Source organism: Streptopelia decaocto (genome assembly GCF_964273445.1).
Source record: "Streptopelia decaocto genome assembly, chromosome: 16".
Classification (NCBI taxonomy): Eukaryota; Metazoa; Chordata; class Aves; order Columbiformes; family Columbidae; genus Streptopelia; species Streptopelia decaocto.
Window position 1 is genome coordinate 7,207,387 of NC_138671.1, and position 13,241 is coordinate 7,220,627.

Here is a 13,241-nt window from a genome sequence, read left to right on the forward strand (position 1 = left end):
ACTGCCTGTCATACCCCTACATCAGCCCACGATCTCCTCCTGCCTCTGCTCTCGTCCTGCTTTGTATTATCTAATAAATTTTCTCTATCCATGTCTGATGTGACTTCAAAATGTGGATTATCTCAGCGGAGTCAGAGACCCTAACAGGACACATGGAAAATCTCTGCTCTACAGCGAGTCAGATGGTCTGATATCTTTTTTTCCAGACCTTTGACAGAAATATGGTAAACATGCAATTACTTGAATTTTTCCATAAATTTTGCATTTGAGGTGGATTTACATGCTTGTGATATTTTCCAGACGTGAGTCCCAGCCCTGCAAAAGCAGGCAGTTTGAGAATGGCTGCAGATGGGCAAGAAATGATATAATCTATTAGAGATTTCCTTCATTATCCCTCTAATCAAGGCTTCTATCAGTCTCCTTTGATGCACTGCTGGAAAAAAAAAGATCTTCAAGTAAACTGATGCTGGAGATAATTAATTAACTTGCTATCCTCCTGCCTTACAGACAGAGACAGTATCAGAAAGAAGAAGTGTCCTTTGCAATTACTGATCTGCGGTTTTCCATTCTAGTGCTGACAGCCTGTAGAACATGAAGTGGAAAAGCATTTTACCAAACTTTCAGGCTTTGACCATCAATTCTTTCACTTGAGAATATTTTCTCCTGCTTGTATTTCTCATGCTGTTGGATAACACTCTTGATGGTGAAAAATGGATTTAATACTTGAACAGTTATAGTTGTATGTAGTCTAGCTCGATAATATTATCTTCCTTATGCTTTCCTTACAGCAAACACCCTCAGCTCTGTGATCCTCAGATTATTGCACATGAAATCCACCTTTATTAGGACAGAACAGAAAACTGAGCGTATCAACTGGGTCAGTGGAGTAATATTGATGATGCAGGTTGCTATAGGCATTCCCCAAAATTTTTCCTAGGGGCTTGTCTGTAGATGCGGGCATGATTTCCATCCTGGGAACCTAGCTTTTTCATGTGAAATTCTCTTTCCAAATATCTGCACTATCTCAGGTCCTGTAATGACATAGTTTCCCTTTCTAATGATCTAAAGGATAAGATTTAAATTTCTCTGTCATCTCAGACTAAACCTGGGGTAGCAAGAGGAGGTTTGCAGCCCAGTTAACCAAACTCAGATGATTTCTCCTTTTATCAAGTGCGTTTCTGTCTCTTTGAGTCCTTGAAATAACATTTCTAATTCTTAACGAGTATCTGTATTTAAATTTCCCATGTTTGGTACTGCTTGAGCAGCTGGATAGAGAGAGCACGGCTGAGCGGGCAGACTGACAGAGCTTTAGACACGGTGCTGCTCGACACGGCGCAGAGCTGATCCAAACCAGCATCAGCGAAACACGGATAACAGCTCCTTTTCCAAAGGAAATCTCCCCAGAAATATCAGGGAAGGCACATAATATAGGCAAGACTCAGTTTAGAAGGTTTTCTAGCAAAATCAGGGGTTTAGTTCATTGTCAGTGGCCAGCAGCATGTACATGAAGGGTGGATTTATGACAGTTTCTTCAGTTTGGTTCAGGTTTGGTCACCAACAGCTTATATGTAAATCAATTATTACTTGTAGGAGTTATTAAAGACTAAAGAAGCCAGGGATGGTATTGCTAAAGCAGCAGCAACTTGTGCTTTTCTTTCTGGGCAAACGCTGTTGTGGTGAAGCAGCCAGGCAGCACTAGCCTTCCCATGTAAACCCTTACAAAAAAGGAAGACCAAGAAGTGCCAAAACACACCACAATGTGTTGCTTATTCATGTTTTTTAATGCATCTCCTCCTCTTCCATGTGCTGGAAATGCAAGCCCCTGGGGAGGGAGCACAGCCCTGCAGACAGTAAATACCATGGCATGTATTGTAGTGCTTTGCTTCCAACGCTGAGGGGTCTTTTCTCATCCTTCAGAGTGGATGATAATCTTGTCCACCCAGGGCTTTATCTTGTTTTTTTTTCAAAATGATTACTAAATGCATGCTTTTGTGAATTCTGTGGCTCTAGCTGGCTCCTGATGGGGTCAGGACAAGGGTGAACCCCCCAACAGACAAGCCGTGCTGGCAGGACCTGCAGACACCTCATGTGGGGTTATTTCTGGGTGGAAAAAGTGCAGTTCCTGGAAACCACGCTGCCAGGGGAGGCAACTGCTTTTTGGTTAAAGCGGTCACCTTCGGAAAATCAGAAAACCACCTCCTTCTTAGCTGTTTTTCTGGGAAAACAGGGAATGTGTTCAACTTCAGGGCATCTGCTTGCCACGTTTCACAGTTTGAAATTGCCAGTTATAAAAGGAACTCTCTTGCACGCTGTAAATCCTTGTCTTGGCCTATAAGTACTGAAATGCTCCTAATGAATGTCCTTTCTCACACACTCCGTGTACACAGAACTCTCTTAAAAAAAAATAAATAAAATCTGCTAATTAATTTTAAGCCTCTTTGTGGTAAAGCCTAAGAACCGGATTTACCAAGAGACCAGGGGGTCCATCTGGTGCAAAAATCTCACTGCCATGCCAAGGTATTTGTTTCATGGAGGGTTTTAGACCTAGATATTTCCCATTGGCAACCGTGCCAGTTGTACTGGCACATTTCTCCATGTGTTGAGGGGATGGTGAAAAGGATCCCCAGCCAGAAGCTGGAGTGGCTTTCCCTGGCCCTCTCCCACGCGTGGAACATGTGCATGGTGGCTGCTTCTTCCCACACGATCACTCCAAAATAATGGCATCAAGTCTGATAGTAGTGCAAGCTTTTAGAAGTGGGAGCCCAATGAAGTTCTTCCAAGTTTTGTTGTCCAGGTTCCCTAGAAACTCCTTTACATAAAGACAGATGCAGCATTGCATAACTCCATAAACTCTTCTAAGCATGTCTGTGCTGTACACACCTTCACTATAAATCTCTGAAGTTTGGAGGACGTGCAAGCAGGATCCTGATGTCTTTGCCCTTCTCCAGCCAAACCAGGATTGGCCAGGAAATGCAGAAGCTCGGTAACAAAACCCGTAGTTTTTTACACTGCAACAAGTTCAGACATCGGAAGTTTGTGGTGACGGAGGATATAGGTGCAGGTCACTCTGCTCCAAAAGCAAAAGCACTTATTTTTCAAACTAAGGAAAATTCAGCCAAGCACAGAACTGCAAGACTTGTCCGTGGCAGTGTGCAGGGGCACACAAATGTGCTTTTTGCATCTCTTTTGCAAAAGCTGTTCTGTGCCCTTCATCATCTTGATCACCCTTCCTCACACAGTTTCTAATTCTAATATATCCTTTTCAAGGAGCACATTATATCCATGTTAATGCAAATTTACTAGAATTTCCCAAAATATTTGCATTGACTTTGGGTTGGAGAGAGACAGGGAAAGCGACAGTGCCAACAAGGAGACCTACTCATTTTAACTGAATCAGTTTCTCTGTCCTAATTAGCAACACACTTGCTCATGAAGAGAGAAGAGTTTGATGAACGGAAAAATAAAATGAACTGGGTGTAGAGAATTACTCAAGTTTTTAAGTGTGTATTGCATGCAATGGAGGGTAATTAAACACAATGAAAGCAAACACAAAGCATTTTGCATCTTTTCTCCCCATGTAGGAGCGTCCCATCCTTTCTAATCAAACTGCTGTTTGACAAGCATTTGTTCTTTGTTTTCTTCTCTCTTTCAGCAGAGGACCAATCATCAGATAAGCCTTTACCAGAAAACAGCCTTTGAAGGAGCCAAAAGCAGGTAGGGATTTCACTCCAGACAATATCCATGAACAATATTTGCTTGTATGTTTGATGACAAGCTGTGCAAACATGCAGGACCTGATCAGGAGGAGACAGGCTGGGATGGTCATTACTCAGCCGAAAACCAAGTCTATAGGAGCACTGAAATTGTTAAAAAGTCAAGACATGCTGCTAAAATTCAGCTGATTATGCTATGTTTTATTTGAATTTGTAATTCCTCTCTCGCTGTCTATCCTTGGTTAGTGGTCAAGTCTAACTTTACCTCGAAGCTCAGTCCTGTGAGACACAGCTTGTGGCTGATTGCATCTGGTGGAGGAGAAAAGGACTTGTGCTGGGATCTTGCTTTTAATCTTTGTGCATAAACTAGGGAAAATTAAGGCTGTGTGGGTGGTGCATTTGGTGATTGCTTGACCATAACATGGTGACAAGTGAGCCCCACACTAAACAGTGCTGTGTGGGGAGAAAGGGCCTCATGGCTCTGTTGGCCAACCACACCCAGGTGAGCTGAGGACAGCTCTTGGGCAAAGCCATGTCAGTTCACAGTACACATGGAAATGGGCTAAAAAGACCAGAGTCATTGGTTGCCTGGATTTCAGAGCTGGTTAAAACTTCACTGCCTGAGCTTTTCTTTAGGAAACAAAATTATGAGAACAAAAATCATTCAGATCCCGGACTTGCTTAATGCAGATGCTAACTTGCTCTACCCATACTTCAAGTCATGTAGTCATGCAAACATGCTTTGGGCGATGCTGAGCTAATCAGTAGGGTTAAAGACAGAGTATTTTAGCTTCAGTTAGGTGCCAGGTTATCATATCCTTGTTTCTTCGGGATGTGGGAAAAACAAGCACACATCTGCCTGTACAGTGCTGTGTGAGCAGTCCTGGGGTGACGGGCCATCGGTGGCTCTGCAGAGCAAATGAGGCTGCAGGTCCATCCAGAGGAGTGCAGCTGGAGAACAACAACTTGCTCCTTCCCCTCAGCATCGTGAGTTGTATTTCTCTGCGTTTTGAGTCAGAAACCTTGCTGTGCTGGATTGGGTTGCTGTGCTGGATTTTCATGTCTATGTATTACTGAAGACACTGTCCTGTGTTTCATTAGCTTGTTCAGTAACTTGCCGTCAGCACAGGCAGAAGGTGACTCCTGTCAGTGAGATGTTCCTATAGGTGCCTGTCACTGACTGGAGAGCAGACCAGTGTCTGATGCGTTTGCATTCACACGTCTGTGCCATTGCCTTGCAGATTTAGTGGTAGATGCAATTGTCACTTGATAAAACTGAAAGGAAATGCAGGTTCCTTGTTCTTAATATTACTCCAGGAGCTTTGTGCTTCTGAGCACCCTGTTGGTGACAGGAGCAGATATTGGGGTGTCAGAGCTAAAGCCTGGGGAGCAGTGCAGACTTTCCTGAAGGGCTGGGTGGCACAAGGACACTTGCACAGACACTGCCATTTTGGGGTGTGTTTTACAGCATTTAAGTGTTGTTATCCAGACAAACTTGACAACAGGTCACTTGAGGGTAGCCGTCCGCGGGGACAGCCAGATTGTCTTGGCTGTCTTTAAAGGGTTTATCCCAAGAGGCAGCTGTCCTGTTTGAAATCCATCCAACAACCAGGTAGGATCCAATATTCCCCTGCTGCTCTGAAATGTTTGTATCGGCTAGTGGAGACGTCACTGGTTTTTGGGACAGATTGGTGCTCAGCTCTGCTTGGTGTCCCCTCATCTCCTTCCCCATCCAGGCAGCAGCCAGGAGCAGGGGGTGAATCTCCAGATTCCCTTCCAGGAGGGAGCGCTGAGCTCTCGAGAGCTCTTCCTCCTGTAACGGATTAGAATATGCTGAACTATGAAGACTTGTCTTAATTAATGCTTTAAATAAGGTTACAGCAAGAGCTGGGGAAATAATCGATAGTGAATCATCTACTCGGCAAATTCAGCTCCTTTCTGCACGTGAGTTATCTGTAAACAGCTTGCAGTTTTCTCCATTCATTCATTATTTAGAATTATTTCCCAAATATTTCCTTCGAATTGCTTTTGGTCTGCAGCTTGTTTGCAAGCAGCATGTTGAGAGTGCCTGATACTTGCTAGTCAAGCTGTGATCATTAGTTTTCGGTGGGACGAGCAGGTTATGTGGCCTCGTGCTGGGTCCCTGAGTGCAGCAGCCCAGCTCTTATCGTCCTCTGTAATGAATTCAGAATAGCTTTGGGCAAACACTCCCGGCTCCTCGTGCAGCATCCCTGCCCGCTGCCAACAGCCTCATTAGTTAAACCCTTCGCTAGGAGACTCGTCAGGGCGTAAAGGCTGCAGCACATGTTCGGACTCTATCTCTTCTGGGTTTTTCCTGAACCAGCCCTCATTTGCTCTGTTGACTTTATCAGTGGCAGGAGCTTCAAAATAATCAAGTCTTAGTGTTCGCTTGTGTTTCATGATAACGAGTCTGCTCGGGCCACCAGCGAGACAGCGGTGGAGATGCCAGAGGCAGCCTGGCACCCGTTCAGCAGCCCAGCTTTGCCCTTACAGCCCCGGTTAGACCTTACTGGTGTCCAGGTCTGCAGTGGACTGGTCCACACAGCCAAAGACCAACCCACATTTACACCTGTTGGAGTGTCCAAAGTGGCTGTGACCCTGGAAGAAAATCATCAGCAATTCCAGGGCTCTTGCCATGTCCCTGGCTTGCAATATGCCTTCCCCTGTTACAATCACCACACTACCGCAGCTCCAAAAAGACTCTGGCAGTTTTGATGATTAAAAGGATTTCTGCTTGATAAGAACTGGAGTGAAACTCATTTCAGGTAGGAGCCAAACAGCTGCTGGATGGTACACAGTTTCATTTACTGCTGACACAAACTGGATTGTTTTAAGCAGAGGACATAAATAGGCTCTGACATAAATCAAAGAAAACACCAGCTGCGGGTCAGCTGCGCTCTGGGGATTTGCTTCTGGGTATCTGCTAAGAAACCAGACAGGAGGAGCCTGCTGCTCTCCCAGATCGCTCGGGCAGGGCTTCTCTGGGCGGCAGTAGGAAGGATTGTCCTGTGCTGAGGGATTTGGACAGGTCCCTTCCCCTTCCAGCACAGTTATAGCCCCCCATAAAGCAAGATCTTAGGCTGCAAAAGATGAGCTCTGGCAATTGGACTGAGGTATCTCCTGGCAGCATCACGCTGGGAAGCAGCCGGTGCTGGCATGGGAGCCCAGCCCTCTTCTCTGGGAGGGAATGACAGCCTGGATTGCCTGATAACTGAATTGAGGGGAAATTGTCCCATGGGAAATACTCATTGCTGTCCCTGGGGTTGCTGCTGGGAAGCGTCCTTCATCCCTCCATGGTGGAGCCACCACTTGCCCCTTTCCACAGCCAGGACCAATGACTTGCTGGGGCCAGGCATCACCTCTGCTGCCGATGGCAATGCGGAGAATTTGGGGAGGTAACAAAGAGGTTTTCACTGTGTAGAGTGACATAGTCCAGAGGTAGATAGAGATCATTCCAGCTATATTTTCTCTGGAAGAAAGACAGAAGGAGGAGAAAGGAGTGCTGCCTAAAAATGAACAAATCCTGACCTCAGTGAAAAGGTGAGCCCAGCACAAAAAGCCACCGAGCACCCAAACGGTGCCACCTGCTATCCGAGAAGTATCCCCACAACCAGCAACAGTGTCCCGGGGCTGCAAACCCAGTCTGCTGGGTGCAGCAAACACTCCTGGCTTGCTACCTCGGTCCCTTCGCAACTGAGACTCGGGCAAAACAGAAGCAGCCCCTCGACCTGCCCCTTCCCTGCTCCAGGTCCCAGCAGCAGCTGTGCCTCACCACCCTGGCGCTGTACGAGCAGGGGGAGAGGGTTGGGTGTTGTGGTTGTTTTTTCTTTTTTTCTCCTTAAGTCAAAATCAATAATGATGACAGAGTTATAAGGTGAGCGATGGGAAAGGAGAAGAAAGCGCCCGGTGTCAAATTTGATGCAGGAGGCAGTTAGAGGAACCTATTACTAGTTCTGTTGCCTTAGGGTATGTTGGTGGGTACATAGGAGAGTGTAATGTCAGCGAAATGGGAGAGCAGTCTCTTTCCCCTTGAACCCTTATCATTAATGTGGAAGGCATACATTGTCAGCTATTAGTCTGGAGGGGAGGGAGAATAGCATGCGAGATGTCTTAGTTTGGAAATGGAGTCTGACTCATTGTCATCTGGTGTGTGAAGGATGGAGGGTTATTGTAACTGTTGTTGTTGTTGCTGTGATTATTATATGAGTATTATAGCTTTTGGGAGAAGATGGGGCTCTGAGGGCTCTGCCGCCTGTCACTACAGCTTTTGATGAGTAAAGACTGAAAAGCACGATGTGGTGAATGCTCTGGGTGATTTGAGCCTGATTTCAAAGCGCGATGGTGGAGTCAATGACGGATGCTCTGTGCGACCAGGCAGAGCGCAGGTCCATGTCCATACCCAGCATTCACACTGAGCTGCCGAGGGGACATGGGTTGTTGTGGGAGCGTCTTTGAAAGACAAACTAAATAAAAACTTAAGAAAGCGGTCTTAACCATTCCTACTGCTGCTGTAATCATTGGTAGAGAATGAGGAGTTGCACCCTGTGACGCAGGGAAGAACTGCAGGCAGATTGGGGTCTGAAGTTTGCACGGCTCCCTCCCTGGCAATGAGCCTGAGGACAGCATCAGCCCAGCTGCTTTGCACCTCAGCAGACACCAAATATTTTGTGCAACCTCAGGTGAACTCGTTTTCAAGAAGGCCAGTGACGGTGGTTCCTGCGGACACAGGTAGCGAGTTGCCCTCCTGCACCTCAGCTCTTCATCTCTGAATTACCCACTTGATAGAGTTTCCCTCATTTAGGAAATGTAAATAATTCCTTGGGCTCCGTTAATCCCAAGATTACATGGGTAATTCCTGTTTGCATTAATGGGGGGATCTCTCTCGAATTCTCTGCATGTGAATGAGCATCACACGGGCTCGTGCGCCCAGCCCAAGCGAACCGCTGGCGCAGCCGCCTCCCCTCCTCCAGCACCGGCTGCCTTCAGCGGAGGATCTGAAAGGAAACACAAAATTAGATCTTTTGCCTCAGGACGTTCATTTTTTCGGAGGCACATTGCAAATGATGTCTATTATTAACTCCAGCCGTTAGTCCCTTCCTTCTCTGTCTGGCTTTGCCATTGCAGCTTTCAGAGTCATCTCACAGGTGCTGCTGCAGCAGCGTGGAGAGATGACAAACGTGGTTCTGCTCCACGAGGTGTGAGATAAATGGGTTATGAGCAAGTAAGGCAAATCCATCCCCTTTGTGCCTTTACATGCCAAAGTGGCACATACAGACCCCTCAAAAATCCCAGATTTTGCATTCCTGGGATGCCCATCCAGGGATGCTGCATTGCCCCAAGCCTTTTGTTCCCACACCCTGTCTGGATGGGAGAAGACAAGCGTAAAGGTGGCTGTGGCTCCCCCGAGCCCATCTGCAGCTCCCCTTGGGCCCCAATCTAGAAGTCAAGGGAAACACCAAAGGCATTGGCAACACCAGGGTCACCCGGCAGCGACGAGGGCAGAGCATCAAACTCATCTGGCTGCATCACGCCTCCTTGTGATTCGTGACCGAATCTCCTGCTGCTTCCTCACAGGGGAAAATAATTAATTAAGCCAATTAATGAAGATAAATTGGAGTAGCAGCTTTGGAAAAAATACCATCGGTCAGCAGCGAGCTGTTCCCCGGGGCGGGCTGTAGAGGCAGCGGTGTCCTGGCGGTGCTGTGACAGGATCCGGCACTGCTCGCTGTCCATCGCCGCGGCATCGAGAGGTGCCATGGGCTGGGAAAGTCACCCCAGGCTTCTGTCTGTGGCTGTGGCCAGGAGCCGCTAGGGTAGGGATGCTGTTGTCTTAGGAGCTGGGCATGTTTAAGGTAATAACAAAATAAAAGAGGAAAAAAGGAAACTAAAAATCCCTAAAATCTCCCCAAACCGTCACACATCAGCTGAGCACCGTCAGGCCGGGCGATGCTGCTGAGGTGGTGTCAGACCTCCAGCCTCAGGGGCTGTCACTCAGCTCCTTCCTTAGGAAGGAAAAAAGATGCTCAAGAGCCTTTGCTTCCCACAGTGATTTTTATTTCAAAGCTCTTGCAAATCCGGCTAAAAGGGAATGAGTTTCACCTTTGTATGTGGGTTGCTGACTGAAAAAACAATACAATTTGGGGAATGATTTGGTAATTGTAGAGAGTGAGAATCTAGTTTGACTTGGAGAAAAATGGGGATGTTCTTGGGTCTGGGATGAGAGAAAGGTGGAAGAGCCAGAAAAACCTTTATGCTGCTGTGAAGTCTGTTTGCCATCAGTATCTGCTGAAAAAAAGAGAAAAGCTGTTAGCTGAGCAGCAAGATTGGTTTTCTTGTTTTATTCTAAAAACATTGGGCTGATATTTATTTCATTAGAGTAAACCTTTCTGTAGCTGGTAAATGAATTCCGAGAAGTGAGAGGAACCCCAGGATCAGGGACTTTACTTCATTTAGGATTGTGTGCAGCTAATATTCTGGTTAAATAAATACATTTTACTAATTGGATTACTCAGACAGTGTAATATACTGCTGGATTTCCAACACGATGCTAATAAATTGTGTGAAGAACTTAATCATGTTAGCTTCCAAAAAGCTTGTAAGAGATGAAATTAAAAAGTAAGTAGAAGTTGACATCTATTGCATTTCACAGCGCCTTCATTTTCCTCATCCTTCTTAGAGTTCTTCTTACTGTAGCGTGGCTGATGTGGATTTTTTTCTCTTTAATCTGCCTGTGATTAGGGAGGACACAGTGTTAGAATAGGTGCCGTGGGATGGTGGCACCCAGCTTGTGTTTTTCACTGCTTCTTATGTTGAAACAGTGGACCAGGCTGCCCAGGGAGGGTGTGGAGACATTCCAACCCGCCTGAACACCTTCCTGTGTAACCTCATCTGGGTGTTCCTGCTCCATGGGGGGATTGCACTGGGTGAGCTTTCGAGGTCCCTTCCAATCCCTGACATTTTGTGATTCTGTGGTTCCTGTCATGGTAGATGGGGTGAGACCTTGATGTTGTCTTCTGGAGGTGAAGGTGCTGGGGTTTATCTTCTTGGTTGTATGTAGAGGGAAATGAGACTCCTGAAAGTTGGACAGGCTGATGCTAAGGATGAAGAGCAAGCCTGTGATGGGGTCTGGCCCTGGGGTACCCCAGGCTGGATACCTGACCCAGCACATCCCACGAGTCGGTGCCATGAGGTGTTTGACAGCAGCGCAGGATGGGGGCTGTTGTGCATCCCGGTTCCTCCGCATCAGCAAATGATGGAGCAGGCAGCGCTGCCACCGTAATTCATCATTACTGAAACACCGCTCCCTTCACACCGCCGCTCAATTCACCTGCATGCTTCCACCAGAGAGAGAAAATGGAAGAAATCCTTTTCTTTCTTTTTTTTTTTTTTCTTTCTTTTGATAGAAATACACAGTGAGCAAATGGCTCTCCCTCTCCAGGAATCGGTGACAAATGGTCTGTTAAAAACAGATAACTTGTAGCCCCATCAATAGAAGAACACCATGGGTTATATAGAGAGCTTGAGTTGTATTATTTAAACTGCAGCCAGCTGTCAATAGGGTCTGCTCTTTACTGAGAAATAAACGCCAGGCAAAGGCAGTTTTGTGGCTTGAGCCAAGGGGCCGGGGAACCTGCTAATTGATGAAGTCTGTTCTGAGTCTCTGGCAAGAAGGACGGCCCGCTTGCCTGTTCCACAGGTCAGATGCAGCGCTCTAACACCCACGGCGTTATCTGGGGTAAGGACGTTCCTCCTAACTCAGATTATATCCCAGTTCATTCCCTCTGCTGCGCACAGACCTGTCGCTGCCTCCCTGTGCAGCACAAGGTTTGCTGGGCTATCACTTCACATGGATGCAATACCAGCACTTTCGTATGATGGAAATTAATTTGTGTGTGTGTTTGGAAATAGCTCACCAAGATGATACTCCAGCACTAGCAGCTAAAGGGTTAAAGTACCCCTTCCCCTGCTCACAAGCTGCCTGTTTGGACTCCCCTAAATTTTTCAGATGTATTTGATGCATCAAATGGTGATAATTGTTGTATCAAAGGGGCACGTGGGGGAATAATTTGCCTTTCTGAAGTGCTGCGAGATCTCCAGATGAAACGCTCGGCTGCTGTGATTGGCACTAAAAAGAAGGAATTGCCAATTCTTGTTACAGAGTTGGCTCCCCATGAAGGTTTAGACATGTGTCTTGGTAACCAGGAATCGTGCCCCCATGCCTTGAGTGAGACCCCTGGTTTTTAGGACGATGCACAAGATGTCAGTGAAGGCAAACTTGGAACGGGTGATCTCCACGGAGACAGCGATTCTCACGTGAAGGCAGGAGCCAGCATACAAACCTACTCCTGTTCCCAGCTGCATTTTGGGGAGCCAAACCCAAAACACCCAGATCAAGCAAAGTTTCTGGGAGCAGCAGGGACCCAGAAATCCAAAAAGCCAGGTCCAGCCCGGCATTAGTGATCGAAGCTTACGAGCTCTGAGCCCTTGGCTGAGCAGCACTGAACACAGAGCAACAAAATCTGCACTGCTGTGCTCCCCCTCTCTCCCTCCCATTAATATCTGTTCCTGATCAAAGTTTCCTTATTTTTTTTTAATTCCCCATTTGAAAGAAGTATTGTCTGCATGAGGCCTCACCCTGCATTTATTTATATTTTCACTCACAGCGGGATTTAAAAACAACAAACCAGCCCCTGCAATGGCAGCAGCTTCCCCATAACCTGAACCTCATTGAAATACTAATAACTGGGTTTTGATGCAGCTTTGTGGGTATTAATGCAAATGTTTTTCTGACTCTCCAGGTTTAATAGCAACAGCTTATACAACTCTAATTAGCATAACAAAATTCAGTGATGAGGAGTAAAATGCTTGTCTTGTTTGATGTTTCCTGGTAATTAGTAAGAATAGTGATTTATGCAGCTTGCTGGTTCTCGGCTCACATAAGATGGCAGAGAGCACTCTCAGCAGTTAACTCCAGGTTTGTGGGGAGGCTGTAGCTGATGGGAAGTACAAGTGTCACTGTGTGCCCTGAGACCCAGACGTGCTCAGGCAGCGTGTGTTACCGTACACCCCAGCACAGATGCGATCCAAGGGCTCAGCGGGTTTCCCCGCACACACTCATGCGTGTTGGTTCATGCAGAGGGGTATGGTTGGGTGTTGTGTGGGCAAACCTGCTCTCACCGAGTCCCAAATGGCCTTTTGGTTTGGGATGGGCAGCAATCGTGCGGAACCAGAGCATGGCTTTTGATTTAGAGATCAGACCTGTGTGTGTTTGAGATGTTGTTTTTTTCCTTCTGCATTCAACTGGGAAGGTTTCCTTCTCTTCTTGCAAACACTGGGGACAGGGAGCCCCTGAAGCAGGTTTTCTGGAGGGGATGGATGTTTCCACCCCGCTGTGCCCTCTCAGACCAGCCCTCGCAAGGTGAGAAGGCAAAGCTGCTGTTGCAGGGCTCATGTTTGCTCACCCCGGCAGCAGCGTGTGGCATTCATCCCAAAAGGAACCTTTTCTCC

At 46.8% G+C, this 13,241-nt stretch overlaps 1 protein-coding gene across 13 annotated transcripts in view; it reads left to right on the forward strand.

Annotated features, from left to right (window-relative positions):
• The window catches only part of TNRC6C (trinucleotide repeat containing adaptor 6C), a 278,770-nt gene that overhangs the window by 91,428 nt on the left and 174,101 nt on the right, over positions 1–13,241 (forward strand). For 12 of the 13 annotated variants that reach the window (XM_082066871.1, XM_082066874.1, XM_082066870.1 and 9 more), the window contains exon 3: positions 3,653–3,714. In XM_082066871.1, the coding sequence (XP_081922997.1) occupies positions 3,653–3,714 (62 nt within the window). The remainder of the gene's footprint in view (positions 1–3,652; positions 3,715–13,241) is intronic. The other variant, XM_082066872.1, reaches the window with a different exon arrangement.